This window comes from Myxine glutinosa, chromosome 4, assembly GCF_964187855.1.
Source record: "Myxine glutinosa chromosome 4, kmMyxGlut1.1, whole genome shotgun sequence".
Taxonomy (NCBI): Eukaryota; Metazoa; Chordata; class Myxini; order Myxiniformes; family Myxinidae; genus Myxine; species Myxine glutinosa.
This window is the reverse complement of record NC_136264.1, coordinates 128,820,685-128,843,636: the sequence shown is the minus strand read 5'-3', so window position 1 is coordinate 128,843,636 and position 22,952 is coordinate 128,820,685. Positions and strand designations below refer to the sequence as shown.

General features: G+C 46.0%; 1 protein-coding gene across 2 annotated transcripts in view; it reads left to right on the top strand.

Moving 5' to 3' along the window:
• The first annotated feature begins 1,993 nt into the window (after positions 1-1,993).
• Positions 1,994-22,952, top strand: part of LOC137418712 (organic solute transporter subunit alpha) — a 122,697-nt gene continuing 101,738 nt past the window's right edge. Inside the window, exons 1-2 of one of the 2 annotated variants that reach the window (XM_068104815.2) lie at positions 2,069-2,323; positions 21,798-21,887. In XM_068104815.2, the coding sequence (XP_067960916.2) occupies positions 21,859-21,887 (29 nt within the window). In that variant the 5' untranslated portion in view covers positions 2,069-2,323; positions 21,798-21,858. Of the gene's footprint in view, positions 2,324-21,797; positions 21,888-22,952 lie in introns of both variants that reach the window. The other variant, XM_068104816.2, reaches the window with a different exon arrangement.

Genomic DNA, 22,952 nt, shown 5'->3' with positions numbered 1-22,952 from the left:
CACTCTTCATTGCTTTTATTACTTCCTCAACTTCCTGCTCGGTTATCTTCTCTGCCGGTCCTAAAACTGGGTTACTCTCTATGTTGCCATCCCATTCATTCTCTGCATTCAACAGTATTTCCATATATCTCTTCCATCTCCCTTTAATTCCATCTGTGTCCACAATGATTTGTCCCACTTCATCCTCCAAGCAACTCACCATGTATTAATAAAAAAACCAAAAAAAAAACCACCTTTAGAGGCCATTTTCCCCCGCAAAGCGGGGGTTGGGCCTTTTTCGGGCACCATGGTTGTTGTTGTTTTTGTTGGTCACCTTTTTGAAGCAATGTTTTACGGCCGGATGACCTTCCTGCCGCCAACCCTGTTTGTCGCCTTTTACGACAACCAGGGAATTACCAGTGAGCTGGTACTCAATTAGACGACCTCGGAAGGATGACAGGCTGAGTCAACCCCCCTGGCGTTAATTCAGCGATCGACCGGGATTCGAACCCAGGATCCTAGGACCCAGGATCCCAGGACCAGCCAACACCAACACATGTATTAATGATGTATTATAATGTGAATATTAGTATTAGTGATATATTATGATGTGAATATGTGTATTCATGATACATTATCATGTGAATGTGTATTAATGATGTATTATTATGTGAATATGTGTATTAATGATGTATTATGATGTGAATATGTTTATTAATGATTTATTATATCGTAAATATGAGTATTGAAGATATATTATAATGTGAATGTGTATTAATGATATATTATAATGTAAATAGGTGTAGTAATGATGTATTATAATGTGAATATGTGTATTAATGATGTAATTGATGTATTATTGTGTGAATATGTGTATTAATGATGTATTATGATGTGAATATGTGTCGTTATGGCATATTATAATATGAATGTGGATTCTTTTTCAGGTTTCACTTTTTCAGATCATCTTCGGCAACCTCGATGGCAAAGATCCTCAACCGGTGGGTCGCAAGGCGCAACCTCGTGTTCCGTGGAGATCATACCAACCTGAGAAGGCATGCTCTTCATTTAGCTCAAGATAGTTCATAAAATTTACCTGAAGTTATATTCATGCTATTGTATTAATTACCCTCACCAGAGGAGAGGGTATTGCATTTAGGTCCGTTTGTTTGTTACTTGGCAAAAAAGTTTGCAGCTGTAAATGTTGTTTAATGGGGATTTCATGGCCGACCTTGTGAATGTAAAAGGTTAGGGCAAATTACAAGGGAAAATTACATACTGGGGAAAAACTTAACCTTAATCCCTAACTAATTATCACTGCTTCACCCCTTTGTGTGAAGACACATAAACAATCTTAAGCTACAGTTTCCCTACTTAAGTACATCGACATTTCTCCTACGCGTCCACGGTCCATGCTATAATTATACAATCCTACCTTTCCTATGGGATCTTTTTACCTACCCCCCACAAACGGAACAATATCTTATGCTTATTTACAATGAGCCATGTCTCAATTATTTATACGCAGCACTTTCGGAGATATGGAGCTGCAAATGTGTTCTGTTTTCCCAAAATTGTTCCCATACCATGTGACATATGACGTCATAATTATCATTAAACATTATACAGGTGGAGTTGCACCTATGGTGAAAATTTCCTGTCAATTGGACCAACGGTTGCAGAGAAAATCATATTTATTCTGTGCGGACAAACAAACAGACAGACAAACGGACTTATAAATGCAATACCATTAATATTTTATTTTAAAAGTATTTTAGATATTTTAATATTTTAAAATATTTTAAATTTTATTTTATTTTTATTTTCTATAGTCTATAGTCTATAGGTAAATATTTTAAAAGTCCATCATGGATTTTAAAAACAAACAAATAAGTATCAGGGAAAATAAACAATTCCAGCTTTTAAAACGCCCCTACCCACCACAGAACAGAATTTGGAGGGAACGCCCCCAACACCAGATTTGGAGAGAACGCCCCCAAATCTCCCACCCCTCACCCATGGCCACCTCCCTTCCCTCGACCAGCACCCTCCCCCCACCCCTCACCCCCCGCCCCCCCCCCCCGCCGGCTCGAGGTAGTCGGGTGTCTCCTCGGCATCGTCGCTCATCCTCTAATGTCGGCGGGACGCAACACAGCAAACAAGAGACTTCAGCGAGCGGAGATTGGACGTATTTCGGGGATTAAGAAGATGAAGGGGAGGATGAGGAGTAACTTGGGCCAGGAAGAAGAAGAGGCGTGACGCTTAAGACGGACGATCTTTTCTCAGTTGTTGACCGGGGATTCCTCTCGTTGCTGAACTCTCCGTCCCAGCTCCTGCTCTCCAGGTGTGTTCAGTTCTGGTCACGTGGTGGGGACATCAGCGCGAACTCGACGGCTCGGGTATTACGTTTCAAGTTTCTGTGGACAGAATGCATGCAGACACCTTGATATACAGTGTTTGTGCATGGAGTTAGACACTCGCGGACGGACTGACAGGTCGAATGGTGTTCTACCGAGCTATGAGGAACGGATGGTTTGGACACTGCAGTTGGACAAACAACGATGTACATCAAATGAAGGACACGCGGACAGAGCTGCTTTGTACATGAAGGCTTTAACGGTTGTAGTTCAACTTTGTCCGACAAAACGAATTTATGAATGGGGTTATGAACACAATTCCATTGAAATGAACTCTCCGCGCTCTTTCCTTGTATGTAATTCCTTGTTATTCTTACTCGAGGCTTCCTTGTATCTTCCATTAACACGAATTTGATTTGTAAATAACACGCTCTATTCACACAACGAACACATCGCTGCATCGACAATTGAATCGATGGAATTCGATCTATAAACAGATATTAAATACAAATACTGTATTTGGTACTGCCTGGTCAAGCCTATCGATATTCAAAATATAATGATATATATTATAATGAATCTGTAAAAATTAGAAAACTGCAAGAAGCATTTCGTGTTGAGTTGAATGCATGTGTTGCTTCCCCCAAAATGATCGATTCCGATATTGAATGGCGCGCAAGCAACAACAAAACGTCAACCTGCACATAAACAAAGCAAGGACTCTTCCAGTTACACAAGCTTGTGACATCAAGTCTTTCCACACCTTCAGTCCAACGTTAAAGATTCCACGGTATCCTTCACGAAGAGTAGGCGAGCCATCGCCGGCACCCTGGCCAAATTAGAAATCCCTTCTCTAATTACTACTGGAAAGGCAATGGCAAACCACCCAATATAACCAATCAGCTGTCATATTTATAACCCATCAGCTCTAATCAATCAATTACTCCCTCCATTCACATGTGAGGGATGTATAAAGTGTGTCTTTGTTTATATATATATATGAATGGGGTTATGAACCCAATATATATATATATATATATTATATTTTTGATTATAGATTATATAATCTATATATATTATAGATTTTGGAGTTTCCTGATGGAGCTGATTTGTTGATTTGTAATACTCAGTTCCAGAAAGAGGATAATAAGCTTGTTACATACACGTCAGGTGGGTCGACGTCAACCGTTGACTACCTGATGGTGCGTAGGCGAGATAGGGGGCACCTCCGGGACACAAAGGTGATCCCGGGGGAGGAGGCTGTTTCACAGCACCACTTGGTTGTCTGCGACATAAGGGTGAAAGGTGCGAGGAGAGCTCGGCGGGTGAAGTACCAACCGAGAATGAAGGTGTGGAGGTTGAAAGAGATGACAGTGAGGGAGGAATTAAAAGAGAGGCTGAGTATGGTGGAGGATGATGTGGTTGAGCTTGAAAGTGGTTGGATGTCAAGGAAGATAGTCTGTTGGGAGCCGTTGGTGAGGTATGTGGATGGAAAAAAGTACCACCGAGGCACTCGGAAACATGGTGGTGGGATGATGAAGTTGGAAAGAAGATTGACGAGAAGAGGAAGAAGTTCAAGGAGTGGCAGAAGGCGAAGGGTATAGGGGCAGAAAAGGCAGAGCATGAAAGTTTTACGGCAGGCAAGAAGGCTGCAAAGAAAGAGGTAGCAAAGGCGCAGGAGGCATGTAGGAAAATGTTCGGAGAACGCTTGGATTCGGAAGAGGGTCAGAGAGCGGTATTCAGGATTGCAAAGCAGATAGCGAAAGAGAGGTGTGATGTGATGGGGGTGAGTTGCTTGAAGGATGAAGTGGGACAAATCGTTGTGGACCCAGATGGAATTGAAGGAAGATGGAAAAGATATATGGAAATACTGTTGAATGCAGAGAATGAATGGGATGGCAACGTAGAGAGTAACCCAGTTTTAGGACCGGCAGAGAAGATAACCGAGAAGGAAGTTGAGGAAGCGATAAAAGCATTGAAGAGTAGAAAAGCGGGAGGGCCGACGGGAGTTGTGGGAGATATGTTGAAGGCAGCAGGAAGTTGGGGTGTGAAGTGAATGACAGAGATCTGTAATCTGGTGGTGAAAGAAGGCCGCATTCCAGTGGTTTGGGAACTGAGTACCCTCGTCCCTCTATACAAGGGGAAAGGTGACCCTCTGGACTGTGGCTCGTATCGAGCGATAAAGTTATTGGAGCATGGAATGAAGGTATTGGAAAGGGTGTTGGAGAGGAGGATAAGGAAGAAAGTGAAAATTGACGAAATGCAGTTTGGATTTATGCCAGGAAGAGGAACGACAGACGCACTTTTTATTGTGAGGCAGTTGCAGGAGAAGTATATGGAGAAGAGGAAGAAGTTGTTTCTTGGGTTTGTTGATCTGGAGAAAGCATTCAATAGGGTTCCACGTGAAGTTGTGACATGGGCATTGAGGAAGTTAGGAGTGGAGGAATGGTTGATCAGAGTAGTGATGGCAATGTACAAAAGAGCGTGCACAGCTGTAAGGACGAAGGACGGGAACAGTGGCGAGTTTGAGGTGAAGGTGGGAGTGCATCAGGCGTCGGTACTAAGTCCACTACTATTTGTAGCTGTGATTGAGGTGCTGGCTCAGAACGTAAAGGAGGGTTTACCTTGGGAGTTGTTGTATGCAGATGATCTGGTGTTGATTGCAGAAAGTATGGATGGACTGAAGGAGAAGATGAACAAGTGGAAGGAATGTATGGAGACAAAAGGTATGAAGGTGAATATCGGAAAAACGAAGGTGATGGCAAGTGGTAAAGCATGTGGTGAGGTGGAAAGAACTGGGAAGTGGCCGTGTGCTGTGTGCAGGAAGGGTGTCAGAGTGAATTCCATTCAATGTACAATGTGCGCTGAGTGGGTTCATCAAAAATGTAGTGGTTTGAGAGGGTCATTAACCAGTATGGCAGCTACATTCAAGTGTAAGGTGTGCACAGAGGGAGCTGCAGATGGAGGAAATGTTGAGTTGGATCTTGGAGATGGTGTGAAGCTGGAAGGTGTGAAAACATTTTGTTACCTTGGAGACATGCTGAATGGAGAAGGTGGATCAGACTCTGCAACGGTTGCTCGAGTGAGATGTGCATGGAAGAAGTTTCGGGAACTGAGTGGTGTGCTGACGAGGAGGGGAGTGTCATTGAAGCTGAAGGGAAAGGTGTATGCTGCATGTGTGAGAAGTGTTATGATTTATGGGAGTGAGACATGGGTAATGAACGTAGAGCAGCAACGAAGGCTGGAAAGGGTGGAAATGCGAATGGTTCGGTGGATGTCTGGAGTATCGTTGAGAGAGAGGAAGACAAATGATGATTTGCGAAAGATTATTGGAATAGAGCCTGTGATGGATGCTGTGAAGAGAAACAGGTTGAGATGGTTTAGTCATGTGTTGAGGAAGGATGAAAGTGACTGGTTGAAAAGAGTGATGGAAATGAATGTAGAAGGAAGTAGAGGACGGGGAATACCGAGAAAGACTTGGCTAAAGATGGTCGAAGAAGAAATGCGGGCAAGGGGGTTAACAAGGGGAGATGCAGAAAATAGGGCAAAATGGAGAAGATTGTCATGGGGACCGCAAGGCTAACCCCCGCTCTTGCAGGGAAAATGGCCTTAAAATGCCTGTTGTTGTTGTTGTTGTTGTTGTGTGTGTGTATGTATATATATATATATATATATAATCGTTAGATTAAATAAGACGCGGACGTAGCTTCAGGACGTCGATCTTTAATTGTCGACCAAGCTTTCGACCAACAAAGGTCTTCTTCTGAGTCAGCCCCAAGTTCAACGGAAGTGAAGTAACAACTTGGGGCTGACTCAGAAGAAGACCTTTGTTGGTCGAAAGCTTGGTCGACAATTAAAGATCGACGTCCTGAAGCTACGTCCGCGTCTTATTTAATCTAACGATTATATATTCAATACAAATGAGACGCCCTGCTCGTACTTTGGAGTTTCTACTATTTCTTACAGTTATATATACTAGGGCATGCCCGTACTATATATATATCTAAAATTATATCCCCCCCCCCTCTATTTACATGAAATGGTTTGGTCCAAAGCGAACGGCTTGCGAGTACGGTGACAATCCCCCCCCTCTATTTACATGAAATGGTTTGGTCCAAAGCGAACGGCTTGCGAGTACGGTGTTTTTTATCGGACCCGTGGAATTATAGATAGTAGTTTTAATTAGTTTTAAAACATAGTTTAACGGCAACATAGTTTTCCAACGTGAAATAAATGAATACGCTCTCAAATGTGCCGTCCGAGGCAGAGTGTGTTCGCCACGTTCGGCACACGCGATAGCTCGCTGCTCTCTGATTGGTTGAATCGTTTTTTGGACATAGCTCGGTAAGTAATTGTCCGATTAATATGAAACCTTGAAAAGGCACATCCTCGGGTCCCCAGCAATATACCTGGCAAGTTTAAAGTATATCGGACCCGTGGTTGTCGAGAAACAGCGGTCACAGACAAACAAACAAACACACAGAGATTACTGGAATTATAGATAGATAGATATATATACACAAAGAATTAAGTTAAGCACCCCCCCCGTTTTTTTACAACCTCGCACATTACAAGTTTGTTGTCGTCAAAACAGTGTAATATACCCATGATATTGCTATATTTTCTGGAGAAGTGATATTATGGTCACATAAAAACATAACAATCATGCCGTTTTCAATATTTTATTCTGAATAATTTAAGGTGAAAATTTTTGGGAATTTTAGGCATATTTTCACCTCAATTTAAGTATGGAGCTATAGGTCCATCACGGACAGTGTGGATGACGTTTATGTTTTCTAACGTACAGTCATTGTTCTGAGAAGACCTCTAGCGATCTTTGCGTCAATAACGTGTGTAGGACCCACGTGATCGGATCACTGACTCAACCCTACGTCTCATAGACCCTGTAAGCCGTCGTATGCGTTGCTGTGGCAGGTTGTTCCATTCCCGATGTAATGCACGTTCCAATTCATCCAGATTGGCTATTGGAGGGACCATCTTCGCAATTTGTCGTCCCAACATGTCCCAAACGTGCTCGAGGGGGTTCAGGTCAGGACTGTACGCAGGCCAGGGGATGGTTGTCACAGCACCTTGCTCCATCCGATCACGTGGGTCCTACACACGTTATTGACGCAAAGATCGCTAGAGGTCTTCTCAGAACAATGACTGTACGTTAGAAAACATAAACGTCATCCACACTGTCCGTGATGGACCTATAGCTCCATACTTAAATTGAGGTGAAAATATGCCTAAAATTCCCAAAAAATTTCACCTTAAATTATTCAAAATAAAATATTGAAAACGGCATGATTGTTATGTTTTTATGTGACCATAATATCACTTCTCCAGAAAATATAGCAATATCATGGGTATATTACACTGTTTTGACGACAACAAACTTGTAATGTGCGAGGTTGTAAAAAAACGGGGGGGTGCTTAACTTAATTCTTTGTGTATATATATTGTTGCGAATATGGAATTTGGCCTCCATATCCGCTTGTAAATATTCCCCTATTTTCTCCGATACTCCCCAACTCTCCCCTTACCCCATTCCCTAGTCCCATTGTCTGTAAACAACACCCATTAGAGCCGATCTTCCCCTTCATTCCCCCATTAAATGTCGTGCCCAGGTCCCCCGCACCACACGTAGACAATTATAGGACATCTTGCTAGTTATTCTTAATCTATGTCAGTTAAGGACTTGTTTCCATTAATTATGACTCTTCGTTGCACCAGAATGTGATGATATGGCACCAGTAGGAGTTTAGGACCTTCCCATACCTCCCCGCATCTCTTCCCATCATCTCAAGCTCCAACAACAACCACAACAACAGCGGCTTTGCGTCCTCACTCCGGCTCGGTTGGCCGCCATTGAACATGTGCTCGACGGGGTTACCCAGAAGGGGGCTCCCTGTCGGCCCCTCGTCAAGGGCGGAGCCAGTAACCCCCGCACCCAATGAGAAGCCATGGGCCGATGCCATATGGGGCGGAGCTAACGAGCGAGGGCGTGACTCCCCGCCGGATATACGCGGCCCCGCGCCGGACGTGACGTGAGATGCGCCCCGAGCTTGGAAGGACAAGACGCCACCCTCCCGAGCGCTGAGCGACCTCCCCGGCATCTCCACCAAAGTCGCGACCCACGAGCGCTGAGCGACCTCCCCGCATCTGCTGGACACCACCGTACGTGATTCTGTCCCTGAGCCAGGTGCACCTGAGCCATCGACTGCCGCTTTCCTTGCCATCAAATCCCGTGTGAGTCAGCGTTGTCCCGTTTATCTGTGGTCTGTCTAGGGTTAATATAAGGTTGTGTCTAAGTGCCCACCTTCCTATGTTTCCCTCTTGTCCCTGTAATCTAACCTTTTCCGCCTTAATATAATCTCCTCCGGAGGTCTTGAGAACTGAACCCTTGGTGTCGTATTGTGTGATTGTAATCCAGCCGGGTGTCTTCTTTTTCTTATTGAGCCAGCATAGCGCGATTAGTCAACCCCGGGTGCAATCGGGGTAACTTGTACGGATACGGCGGCCATCCCGCTCGGCCCACCATACCATCAAAGTCGTATCTGTAACAATTGGTGTCGGGAGTGAGATTCGAGGCCCGACCAAATTTTGAAGGAAAAAAAAAACGAATAGAGGAAAAAAAAAAATTTGGTCAAAATTTGGAGCGGCCGAAATTTGTTTTGTTTTACGAAACTCGAATTTTGCAAGTCGCGCTATGGCGGATCAAGACGGCTGGGGTCCGGTAGGGGAGAGTGAGGCAGGGTCGGTCCAGGACCAAATTGAGGGACGTGAGGAGAGCGAAGCAGCGAGGGTAGCAGACGCGCAAAATGGCGCCTCGCTGGTCACCGCGCCCGTGACCGTGGCAGCGCCCCTGGTGGATCCGAACCTTTTTATGTTGCAAATGAGGGCCCTTATGGAACGAATAGAGGGCCAAATGGGGGTAATGGGGAACCGGATGGATGCTCAGGGTGAGCGATTAGAGGGCCAAATGGGGGTAATGAGGGACGAAGCGAGGGGTACTGGTGAGGGGTTAGACAAGAAATTTGGGAAGTTAGACAATAATTTTGAGGAGTTAGACAAGAAATTTGGGAAGTTAGACAATAATTTTGAGGAGTTAGACAAGAAATTTGGGAAGTTAGACAATAATTTTGAGGAGTTAGACAAGAAATTTGGGAAGTTAGACAATAATTTTGAGGGGTTAGACAACGGGATAAAAGAGGTGAGAAATGGGTTAATGGGGGTAGAAAACAGAATGGCCGCTCAAGAGAATCAAATGGAAGGGATGCAAAAAGGGTTAGAGGGGTTAGAAAACAGTATGGAAGGCAAATTGAGGGACATGAGGGACCAAGCGGAAAGGGAAGTTAAACAAATGGAGCAGCAGATAGAGGGGGTCAGAATGGGGGTAGAAACCAAACTGGATGCTCACAGGGAGGAAATGGAGCAGATGAGGGTGGCATCTGGGCAGGAGATGCAAGTGATGGGAGAGGAGATCAGAAGAGGAGTGAGTGAGGAGGTCGGAGGAGTGCGCGAGGAGGTGAGGCACTGTAAGGAGCGCATGGAGAAAGAGGTGAGAAAGGGGACTGTAAAATTGCAAGGTGGTATAGAGGAGTTGACGCTGGGAGTAGAACAACTGACAGTGGGACAAAAGGAGCTGGGGGACCAGGTAAAGAAGAACACAGCGGTAATAGAGGGTTTAAAATCGACACAGAAGGAGATGAAAAAGGACGTAGGGGTAATTAAAAAAGAGTGCCAGACGGTACATGAGGACCTGACGAGGAAAATGGACAAGGTGGTAGAGGTAATGGAGGTTAAAGAGCGGGAGGTGCGGGAGCACATAGAAAAAAATAAAGTGGAGTTAGAGGAAGAACTTAAAGGGGCGCACGAAGAGATGAAGGAGATGAAGCAAAAATTAGAGGAAGTGGAAGAAGGGGTGAGCGAAATTAAGAAGCGACGGAGAGAGGATAAGAAAGAGATAAAGGAGGAAGTAAAAGAATTGGTCCAAAGTCTGTGTTCGGATCGTGATGATGTGCTCATTAACCGGATGAGGGATTCGCAGGTGATGGAGGAGAAGCGAAGAGAAAGAGGACCCGGTGTAAGTGGTGACCAATATGGTCGTGCGTATGATGCGCCAGGTGATTTAAGAGGCTTGGGGGTCGAGATAGACCCGGGTGTTCGTGAAAGGCCGTTGGTGAGGTGTGTGACAGGTCTGGTGTGCGAAAGAGGAGGTGTGCGAGAAAGTCCGACTCTGGGGTGTGTGAGGAAAGAGTGCGCTGTCAGAAGTAAGGAAGAGTGTCCACCTGTGGTGAGTGTTACAGAGGGTGTAACGGGAGAGTGTGCGCGAGGAAGGTGTGTGACGGACAGGTGCATGAGGAAAGAGTGCGCTGTCAGAAGTAAGGAAGAGTGTCCACCTGTGGTGAGTGTTACAGAGGGTGTAACGGGAGAGTGTGCGCGAGGAAGGTGTGTGACGGACAGGTGCATGAGGAAAGAGTGCGCTGTCAAGAGTAAGGGTGAGTGCGCTGTCAAGAATGGAGGTGAAAGTAGTGGGAGTGACATGGAGCGTGAGTTAGTTGTGACAGGTGAACGAGGATGTACACCTGGGATGGAAGGATGCACACCTGGAATGGTAGAGCGTGAGTGGGAATGCACGCTGGAGTTGGTGGTGAGGCACGTGAGTGGGTGTGCGAATGAGGGCACACCTGTGATTGTCACAGAGGAGGTGACCGAGGAGGGGGCGCGAAGAGGTGTTTTGGTGAGGTGTGCGAGCAACGAATGTGTGCCAAAGTGTTCGGTGGTCAGGTGTGTGACCAAGGCTGTGAGTGGAATGAGGGTACCTGGGTGTGTAAGGAAAGGTACGAGGAGCATGGGCACGGCTGGAGGTGTGAGCAAGGAACGGGCTGCGGGGTGTAAGCGTCCAGGTGAAGCATCGACGTTAGACGGGGTAGAGTGTAGAACGACTTATAGCCGAATCGGGCCCTCGGTGCGTGCCGGGCCTCGCTTTGAACGGCCGCGTCCGTGCTCCACTAGGCGGAGCTGGCAGCCCGATAGAAAGGGTCGTCATGGCGACCACTTTTTGGTGAGACGTGCCGGCAGGTCGAGAGCGGGACATTGGATGGCTCCGTGCCGAGATGGTGCGTGGGATCTCGGCACGGGTAAGCCCCCGTCCCTGCCCCGAATGCCGGACGCATCCAGCCGCCGGCACAAAACAACCAGCATCCATTGCTTGGCTTCACGAAGCCGGGCTTTGGACAGGGATTGGTGCACCGAGAGGTATTAGTGAGTCGACTGGGTGATGAGGTTAGTGTTTTGGACCCAAAATTAGAGAAAAGCAAAATTTGATGATTGGCAAGGGATTGGCAGTAGTGATTGGCAGATGATGGGCAGTGATTGGCCAAATTTTTGATTTGTTGAAATTTGATGTGCAAAATTGGTAGTGAGAGACCCCCGATGTGGTGGGATGGCAAATCCACCATCCTTCCCATAGTGGGGCAAAGGAGCAATAGATTATGGGGTGTAGGGCAGTGAAAACTAGCCCGGGTGGGTTAGGATATGGTGTGTAGGGATCTAGCGAAGATGACCTTAGGTAACGTTAAGGTTAGTTAGTGACTGATACCTGTAGTGGGGACGCAGGCAGATTAGTGTGGATTATAATGACGAGGGAGCGCAATAGTTTAAAGGGACGACTGGGAAGCGCAAGTTTCAGAAGGGAGTAGTTAGCTGAGATGATGCCGTGTTTGTGAGAATTGAACAGGTGTGATTGCACAGGTGTGCAACTGGACAGGTGTGTGGAGCAGTGTGTGAGTAGTGAGTGTGTGGATCAGCGCGAATGCGCTTGGGGAGAGAAGGGTGCAGGTGGCACCAGGTGTGAGAGCACAGGTGTGCAGGTACAGGTGTGTGGAGAGAGTTGGAGTAAGTGGTACGGAGTGGTGTGCATGGTGCGAAGGTGTGGATGGGGGAAGAGTGGACCCCTTTCACGAGTACCCGGGGCGGGTAGTGTAAGTGTTAGGTAGAGGGTGCAGGTAAATTGTGGTTGGATATTGGCATTTGTGGTGCGGTTGCAGAATGGTGTTGTGGATGGGTGCATTAGTGTTGTGGAAATGGCTGGGCGTGTAGCCTGTTAGTGTGTGTAGTTGGTTGGGCACTCCACCACTGTGAGGATGTCGGCCAGGTGAGGCCGCAGGTGGGCTCTGGGAGCCGGTAGTTGTGAGTGGGTGCCTGAGGATCCCGGGTGTGGATCGGGCAGCCCAGTGCCAGAGAGGGCACCGAGTGGGGAGAGTGCCAGAGGGCCTTCCCCAGGTAGTTAGGTTAGGGCAAGGAGCAGGTAAGCTCGGAGGCAACTGCAGTGGTGGAGGTGTGCAGGTGGGTAGACCCACTGGGAGAGGTACACGCCACAGCCCAGAAATTGTACGAGGGCACCGGGAGATGAATCGGGGGAGTGAGACCCCAAATTGAAGAGCACCACAGTTTGGCCAATGGGAATTGGTTTTTAGAACCCATAGTGTAAGAGGGCCAATGGTTTGGCCGGAGAGAGACCCCGGGTAGTGTAAAGTTGTTAAAGTCATTTAGGAGATAGTTAGGATTGATGAACCTGTCGCACCATACGCAGCCACTTACCTGTGGTGATGATGATGACTCCACACCTGTGTTTTCTTTGTTTTGTTGCAGGAGATGAATCGCTGTGAGGATTTGTGAGACGCATCACGACGTGGATGAGACATTGGGGTGATTCCATCTCTCCCTCCCTAGGAGGGACTGATGATGAATTGGTGATGGCAAATTTTGATGTTGAGTTGGAGATGGCAAATTTTGATGAGAGTTGAAAATGGCAAATTTGATTGGTTAGGAGGGAGAGAAGACGAATTTGGTATATGGGAGGAACGGGGAAGACAGTAGGGATGTTTGTTGATTTGTAAAGTAGATGTTTATGGGTAGTGTTGTGTTGTGTGGATACAGTAAGGGGTAAGGGAGGGGCCATGTAGGTTACCTGGTGGGGGGGGGGCGTACGATAGGAACGTACCTGTCTCACCTGGTTCCCATGTGCCCCCAGTGTGCATCATCTTGTATTGCGTGCACTTTTGCGCCCTTACCACCTTACTCACTTGTTTCTTCTGTTGTCTCCCACCTCCGAGGATCTGGCTTTGGGGTAGAGAGAGAGGAGAGAGAGGTGCTGGCGACGCAGTTGTGGGCCTGCACTTTCGCTGTTCGCTGCCTGGATCGGTACACCATATGGACCGCAATGTTTGTGGCCACCCACAATGGACCGCAGTTCGTTTGCGGCCAAGCACCACCCGGGGATGGACCTATGGGTCAACGTGGCACCTATGCCATACAGGTGAACCACTTTTAGTTAAACACCAAGTGCACCACAAGAAGAGCAAGAGACACCTGCAGGGTTAGGGGTTGTTGAAGTTATTTTTATTCCAATGAACAATGGTGACTGCACCGATTGGTGGTGGGGTGGTGCTGTTGATGCTCGGAAAGGGTGCTCTGCACGTTATTAAAGGCCGTCGGCCACAGAGCACTCGTGGGTTGGTGTATCGATGTTGGCAAGCGCGCTCTCTCTATGCATAACATCTGCATGTGTTCCTCCAAAGACAGGTCCTGGATCGTAGTGTAAATATCAGCGTAGTCTTGTAAATAATGCTCCCTACCGGCTGTATGTTTAGTTTGAGGATTCTTTCCGGATTCGGTTATCCTGTGGGTGTGTTTCTGAGAGGAGAAGGGTGCAACGTCGCAGGGGGACATATTTACTCATTTGTGAATATCTATAAAACTGTCGCACTCAGGGTAGAGTTAATAGTAGAGGGAACTACATTGCGTGCCACACTAAAGTAGGTAAAAATTTATCGGGTCGGGACGCCCCGAGGGTAGAGAAGGGTGCAATGTTGCGAATATGGAATTTGGCCTCCATATCCGCTTGTAAATATTCCCCTATTTTCTCCGATACTCCCCAACTCTCCCCTTACCCCATTCCCTAGTCCCATTGTCTGTAAACAACACCCATTAGAGCCGATCTTCCCCTTCATTCCCCCATTAAATGTCGTGCCCAGGTCCCCCGCACCACACGTAGACAATTATAGGACATCTTGCTAGTTATTCTTAATCTATGTCAGTTAAGGACTTGTTTCCATTAATTATGACTCTTCGTTGCACCAGAATGTGATGATATGGCACCAGTAGGAGTTTAGGACCTTCCCATACCTCCCCGCATCTCTTCCCATCATCTCAAGCTCCAACAACAACCACAACAACAGCGGCTTTGCGTCCTCACTCCGGCTCGGTTGGCCGCCATTGAACATGTGCTCGACGGGGTTACCCAGAAGGGGGCTCCCTGTCGGCCCCTCGTCAAGGGCGGAGCCAGTAACCCCCGCACCCAATGAGAAGCCATGGGCCGATGCCATATGGGGCGGAGCTAACGAGCGAGGGCGTGACTCCCCGCCGGATATACGCGGCCCCGCGCCGGACGTGACGTGAGATGCGCCCCGAGCTTGGAAGGACAAGACGCCACCCTCCCGAGCGCTGAGCGACCTCCCCGGCATCTCCACCAAAGTCGCGACCCACGAGCGCTGAGCGACCTCCCCGCATCTGCTGGACACCACCGTACGTGATTCTGTCCCTGAGCCAGGTGCACCTGAGCCATCGACTGCCGCTTTCCTTGCCATCAAATCCCGTGTGAGTCAGCGTTGTCCCGTTTATCTGTGGTCTGTCTAGGGTTAATATAAGGTTGTGTCTAAGTGCCCACCTTCCTATGTTTCCCTCTTGTCCCTGTAATCTAACCTTTTCCGCCTTAATATAATCTCCTCCGGAGGTCTTGAGAACTGAACCCTTGGTGTCGTATTGTGTGATTGTAATCCAGCCGGGTGTCTTCTTTTTCTTATTGAGCCAGCATAGCGCGATTAGTCAACCCCGGGTGCAATCGGGGTAACTTGTACGGATACGGCGGCCATCCCGCTCGGCCCACCATACCATCAAAGTCGTATCTGTAACAATATATATATATATATATATATATATATATATATATATATATAATTTTTATAAACAGGAATCAAATTCCTGCGAGGGGCTAAGTGTGAAAAAGTTCTGACTCAATACGGGATATATATACACGAGGATTCCAGAATTGTAACAAAATTGTGTGTTAATTGTGTATTTTGTTGTTGTTTAACAAAATTCCATCATCATCGGTTAATTCTTTATTTTGTTTTTGTGTAACAAAATTCTGGAATCATCTGTTAATTGTGTATTTTTGTTTTTGTGTAACAAAATTCTGGAATCATAGGTTAATTGTGTATTTTGTTGTTGTTTAACAAAATTCCATCATCATCGGTTAATTCTTTATTTTGTTTTTGTGTAACAAAATTCTGGAATCATCTGTTAATTGTGTATTTTTGTTTTTGTGTAACAAAATTCTGGAATCATAGATTAATTGTGTATTTTTGTTTTTGTGTAACAAAATTCTGGAATCATAGGTTAATTGTGTATTTTTCTTTTTGTGTCACAAAATTCTAAAATCATATGTTAATTGTTTATTTTTGTTCTTTGTGTAACAAAATTCTGGAATCATAGGTTAATTGTGTATTTTTATTTTTGTGTAACAAAATTCTGGAATCATGGGTTAATTGTTTATTTTGTGTTTGTGTAACAAAATTCTGGAATCATATGTTAATTGTTTATTTTTGTTTTTGTGTCACAAAATTCTGAAATCATATGTTAATTGTTTATTTTTGTTCTTTGTGTCACAAAATTCTGGAATCATAGGTTAATTGTATATTTTTGTTTTTGTGAACAAAATTCTAGAATCATCGGTTAATTGTTTATTTTGTGTTTGTGGAACAAAATTCTGGAATCACAGGTTAATTGTTTATTTTTGATTTTGTGTAACAAAATTCTGAAATCATATGTTAGTTGTTTATTTTTGTTTCAGTGTAACAAAGTTCTGGAATCATAGGTTGTTTTTTTTTTGTTTTTTTTTTGGTATACAAGATCGAGGCTCGTGAAAGAGCTAACATTAATCACACAAAAAGTCAAACCGACACACAAAACACAAAAAACCAAGGTGAGCGGCAGACAGGATGGGGAGAGAGGGGGAAGGACACAAACACAATATTTGAGAGCAGGGGCATCAAGAGATCTGTGGGAGGAAGAGGGCTTGGGGGGAGGTGGGAGAGGTGGGAGAGGTTTAAAACATATGGACACTGCAAGGACTTCCAGGAAAGAACTTGGAATTTCAAAAAAGTGGATCTGGGGTGAATTAGTGGGGGTAGAGAAGATCAAGGTTTTGGATGGGGGAAGATAAGAGATGGTGGTGAACAGCTGTTTTAAAGACCTGGAGGGAGGAGTGGGATTGAAGGGGGTGGGGGTGTTTGTTCCAGAGGCAGGAGAAAAGAGGAATGAAAGAGTGAAGGTGAGCAGAGAGCCTAGATTTTGGCAGTTTAACCATAAGAGGGTTGCTGGCAGATCATGTGCGACCTGCAGGGATATTTGGGGGACAGAGCCCAGAGAGAGCTGGGGGGGGGGGGGCAAGGCCGGAGAGGAGTCGGTAGAAGACAGAAAGACCACCAACCTGCCTGCAGTGAGCAAGTGAAAGGCCTTCAGAATCAGCTTCATCGCAGGAGATTCCAATTTATTTTTTTCTTTTTTTTTTGTATACTGAATCGAGGGTCGTGAAAGAGCTAACATTTATTTCACAAACAAATCAACCAGACAAACAAGATATATAAAAAGAGGGAGCGGAAGACAAGATGGGGAGAGAAGGGGAAGCACACAAACATAACATTTGAGAGCAGGGAGATGTGTGGGAGGGAGAGGGCTTGGGGGGAGGAGGTGTGGGAAGGGGGGGGGGTGGGTGGGAGAAGTATAAAACACGAGGACACCAAGGACTTCCAGGACAGAAGTTGGTATTTCAAAAAAGTGGATTTGGGGTGAAATTAGCGGGGGTAGAAAAAAAACAGGTTTTGGATGGGGGAAGAAAAGAGATGGTGGTGAACAGCTGTTTCAAAGACCTGGAGGGTGGAGTGGGATTGAAGAGAGTGAGGGAGTTTGTTCCAGAGGCGGGAGAAAAGAGGAATGAAGGAGTGAAGGTGAGCAGAGAGTCTTGATTTTGGCAGTTTAACCATAATAGGGTTGCAGGCAGATCGTGTGCGACCTGCAGGAATATTTGGGGGACAGAGCCCAGAGAGAGCTGGGGTGGGGGGGGGGGCAAGGCCAGAGAGGAGCTGGTAGAAGACGGAAAGACCACCAACCTGCATGTGGTGAGTGAGTGAAAGGCCCTTGGAGTTAGCTTCATCGCAGGAGATTCCAATTATTCTGAACGCTTTGGTTTCAACAGCGTGAAGACAAGCTAGTTGTGAGGCCGGAGCACCAGCCCAGAGGGGAGAGCAGTATTCCATTGAGCTGCGGATGAAAGCCTTGTATATGGTGAGGAGCTCAGGTGTGCCAAGGAAGGACTTCGCACGACGGAGGATGCCCAGTCGGCGACTGGCTTTGGAGGCCACATTTGAAATGTGGTTTTCCCAGGAAAGATCATGGCAGATAGTGAGACCCAAAAGCTTGAGTGACAGAACTTCTTGGAGAGGATTATTCAGAAAGTGGATGGGAGGGTTGTCCAGTCGGTCTTTTCGGAGAGACATCATAAGAGTGTGAGATTTGTCAGGATTGAAAGACATGTTCCTCTTGTTTGCCCATTCTGTGATTTTGTCCAGGTCTGCAGAGAGTGAGGAGGCTGCAGACTGCCGATCTGAGGGATGAGGAATGGAGCGACAGAGAGTAGAGTCATCAGCAAAGAGATAGAGAGGATTTTCAAGAGAGTCAGAGAGATCATTGATGAAGACAAGAAAAAGCACAGGGCCAGAACACTGCCTTGGGGAACTCCAGCCTGAACAGGAAGAGGAGATGAGAGAAACCCATTCAGGGCCACATGTTGACTATGACTAGAGAGGAAGTCCGCCAGCCATGCGTGGAGATTTCCATGGATACCAAAGGAGGAGAGTTTGGTGAGCAGAGCGGGGTGCCAGACCGTATCGAAGGCATGTGATATGTCAAGGGAGACAGCTCTAATTTCCTGTTTGGCATTGAGGACCTCCATCCATTGTTGAGAAAGCAGAAGCAGCATGTCCAGAGTAGAGTGACCAGGTCTGAAACCAAATTGATGAACAGAGATCAAGCCATTGGAGAAGATTAAAGATTTCATATCTGAATCAATGATGGATTCCATGACTTTGCTGATAATTGGGAGAAGGCTGATTGGTCTGTAGTTGCTCGGATCTGTTTTTGCACCTTTTTTGTGCAAAGCAGTGATGTTGGCTGATTTCCAAGCAGATGGAAGATGACCTTGAGCAAAAGATAGGGTGAAGAGAACAGAGAGAGGGAGTGAAAGAGCGGAAGAACAGGATTTTAGGACCCATGGGCTGATGCCGTCAGGTCCATTTGCAGAATCAGAGTTGAGGGTTGACAGAAACTTTTCAACCTTGTCAGGAGGAAAGGCCACAGAGTCCAGGAGCAGCTGGGTACGACTGGGTACGGTGGGTTCAGAGAGGGATGGGTTTGGGACACAAGATTTAGAGGCAAACACAGAGTTGAGGCAATCCGCTTTTTCACGTGCGGAGTCAGCCATGTAGCCATTCGAAGTGAGGGAGGGGATGGAGGGGGAACAAACACCAGAAACAGATTTGACCAGATGCCACCAGGATTTGGAAGAGGGAGACAGATAACAGAGTTCGTTCTTGAGAACGGAGAGATATTGTTTCCTGGCTCTCCCGAGGGTGGACACACACTTGTTTCGGGCTTTGTGAAAGGAAATGAGGTTTCCTTCCGTTGGATTTGCTTTCCAGGAGACGAAAGCAAGTTGTTTCTGGGCAACAGCCTCACCACAAGATTCCGTGTACCATGGACGGGAGGAAGGGTATAACAACTGAAGACGAGATGGGATAAATCTGTGCATGAGAGAGAGCAATTTACTTTGGAAGAATTCCCAGGATGAGTTGATGTCAGAAGCGGTAGAGATGGGAGACCAGTCCAGATGATAGATGGCTGCTTGAAGACCGTGCCAGTTGGCCTGAGTGAAATGCCAGACTCGTCGACGCTGAGGAGGCTCTCTGAGAATGGTCCGAGAGATGTCCACTTTAACAAGCAAGCACATGATCAGATGAGCCGATTGGAGCAGAAGAAGAGAAGCAGACATTTTCAGGGAAGTTAGTCATAACCAAGTCCAGAAGAGAAGATGCTCCGTTGACTGAGATCCGGGTCGGGAAATTGACAGATTGTGTCAGTCCCAGTGAGTCGCAGAAGTCCTTTGCTGAAGAGCCATGGCTGGTGAGAGAGGTACCCACACCCAGCCAACTGGCATGGTGACAATTGATATCACCACATATGAGGAAGAGAGAGTTGGGATGGGTAGATAGAAGTTGGTCCATATTATCAGACAGCGAGATGTAGATGGAGTCATCACTGTTTGGTGGACGGTACAACACACATATGAACAAAAGGTGGGAGCGAAGGGGAAGCAGCAGCCAAATGTATTCCTGGGGGTGAGGTGGAGAGAGAGCAGTGCAGGGCGAGTGAGGAAGAGAGTTTTTTTTATAAAGATAGCAACCCCACCTCCAGGACGAGGCTCAGGTCTATCATACCGGAGGAGGGAGTAACCTGGGAGAGATACCAAGGAATCAGAGACATCATGAAGGAGGAAAGTTTCTGTTAAGCAGATCACGTCTGGTTTGTCAGAAGCAACCTGCATGGAGAGATCAGTCAAGTTTGAGCGAAGGCCCCGGATGTTTGAGGTCCATACCGTTAATGAAGAGGAAGGGGGAGCATCGGGTCCAGAACAGGGGGGGGAGGGGTAGGGTAAGATGTGGAAGAGGAGGAAGAGGTAGGGAGAGCTGTTGAAGGTGTGTCAGAGATTTCAGAGATTTCAGAATAGCTTGGAGAAAGGGAAGAATGGGGCGGACAAAAGGTTTGATGGAGATTGGGTGAGGCACAGTGAGGTGTTATTTGAGGAGGGGGAAGAGCGAGGCAGAAGGTTGGGGGAGATGAAGGTGAAATTTGGAAGGGGGAAGATGCGGGGAGGACGCTTTGAGGAGGAGGGGTGAGAGGGGAGTCTAGGAGGGGAGGAGCGAGGGAGAGTCTTGGAGGGGAGGGGTGTGGGGGGAGTTTAGGAGGGAAGGGGAAAGGGGAGAGATTTGAAGGAGCTTTCAATGATTCTGAAAACTTTGGTTTCAGCAGCGTGAATCCGAGTTAGGTATGAAGCAGGAGCTTCAGCCCAGAGGAGAGAGCAATACTCCATCAAGCTGCTGATGAAAGCTTTGTATGTGGTTGGCGTGAAAGGAAGGATTTCACATGACGGATGATTCCTAGTCGGCGACTGACTTTGGAGGCCAGCTTGGAAATGTGGTTTTCCCAGGAAAGATCTTGGCCGATAGTGAGACCCAAAAGCTTGATTGACAGAACTTCTTGGAGAGGATTGTTGAGAAAGTAAATGGGAAGGTTTTCCAGTCGGTCTTTTCGGAGTGACATTGTGAAAGTGAGACTTGTCAGGATTGAAAGACATGTTGCACTTGTTTGACCAGTCTGTGATTTTGTCCAGGTCTGCAGAGAGTGAGGAGGCTGCAGACTGTCGATCTGAGGGATGAGGAATGGAGCGGCAGAGAGTGGAGTCATCAGCAAAGAGATAGAGGATTTTCCAGAGAGTCGGAGAGATCATTGATGAAGACCAGAAAAAGCACAGGGCCCAGAACACTGCCTTGGGGAACTCCAGCCTGAACAGGAAGGGGAGATGAGAGAAATCCATTCAGGGCCACACATTGACTACGACCAGACTCCAGACTTTTCCAGAGATGAGAGAAAAACCAGACCAGATTTTTTGTTGATTGTTTGTTTATTTTTGTGTAACAAAATTCTGGAATCATAGGTTAATTGTGTATTTTTGTTTTTGTTTTACAAAATTCTGGAATCATAGGTTAATTGCGTATTTTTGTTTCTTGTGTAACAAAATTCTGGAATTAAAGGGTTTTATTTTAGCAAATGTTTTAAATTGTAATCCGTGGTGTGCTTCGCAGTTAGTGGGGAGGTTCTATCCTCAAAGGTTATATCCAGTTCTATCCAGTCTATCCAATGCTATCCAGTGAGGAGGTTCTATCCAGTCCTATCCAGTCTGTCCAGTAGGTATCCAGTCTTCCCAGTTATATCCAGTCAGGAGCGTCTATCCAGTTATATCCAGTCTATGCAGTTGTATCCAGTCTACCCAGTTCTATCCAGTCTACCCAGTTCTATCCAGTCTTCCCAGTTGTATCCAGTCTACCCAGTTCTATCCAGTCTACCCAGTTCTATCCAGTGAGGAGGTTCTAGTCTATTCAGTTCCATCCAGTGAGTAGGTTTTATCCAGCTCAGCTTTGTCTTGCATAGTGTAATCCATTTTCATAGGTTCCATGACATCTTTCATAGGGATATCTTTTTTTTTTTACCTTGTCACAGATATCACAATCATACAATCGCCCATTCATACCTCTGCAACCTACCATTCCTGCAAATATCCATGTATCCCTCTATCTCCAAGCCTGCCAGGTGTGCCCCATTTATTGAATATTAAATGATGTACAGAACCAACTATACCATTTGTATCTAATATTATATACTGTAATTTAAAACAACGATTTCACAAGTTATTTTCCATACTTTCATCGTGCTTAAGTTTGGACTAAGATCTTGCACATGTGGAAAGCGTTTACTAGGATTTTGCACATGTGGCAAACTCCAGTGCTTGTATGGCATGGCACCCCCATCTCACCGAAAACCAAACAGGATATAGCATAGCCTCGATCACTTCACTCTCTTTATCTTACTCTCTCGCTCTGTCTCCCCAGCAAAGCATCAGACATTTTTAGAGATTATAATGATGTTCAGAAATTGTCATGATGAAGACATCTTTGTCAAGCTTCATTTGATAAAACGTATTATTATCTGTCATGATTAGGGATGAGGGATTATAAAATGAGCAGTGCAATGCTACATCTCACAAAGCAATTGGTTTATTTAGATTTGCTAACATGTTGTTCAGTAAATGAAACATATAGTGCCTTCTAAAAGTATTCACACCCCTTGACGTTTTTCACATTTGGTTGCGTTGCAGCCTGAATTTTAAAAAATGGATTAAACTGAGATTAATTAATCACTCATCAACACAAAATACCCCATTATGTCAAAGTGGAAATTTTATTTTGGACATTTTAACAAAATTCTTAAAAATGAAAAGCTGAAATGTCTTGCGTCAATTTTCTTGGCCCATGACTAGTTATGAGCATAACAAATGTATGGGCCTCCACCACCATGCCTTTTCAGAAAAAAACATGAGATCCAGCAATAAATAGGCCTTACTCCCAGGCAGCCTAGCATACATGCATTTCCTATCAACATTTTTGACATTATGATATTGAAAACCTTGCACCATTTCTTTAAAATTCGGATGGAACTTTTGTGTAACTTCACAAATTAAGTTTCAGTTTGCAAATCATTACTTGTTTCATTATTCTGTCTGGTTAACCATTCAGGTCATAGGAAGTGTGGGTCGGAGAGGCGTGGGGGGGGGGGGGGGTGGTGGGGGGGTTGTATTTAACAAAATATATAAAACTT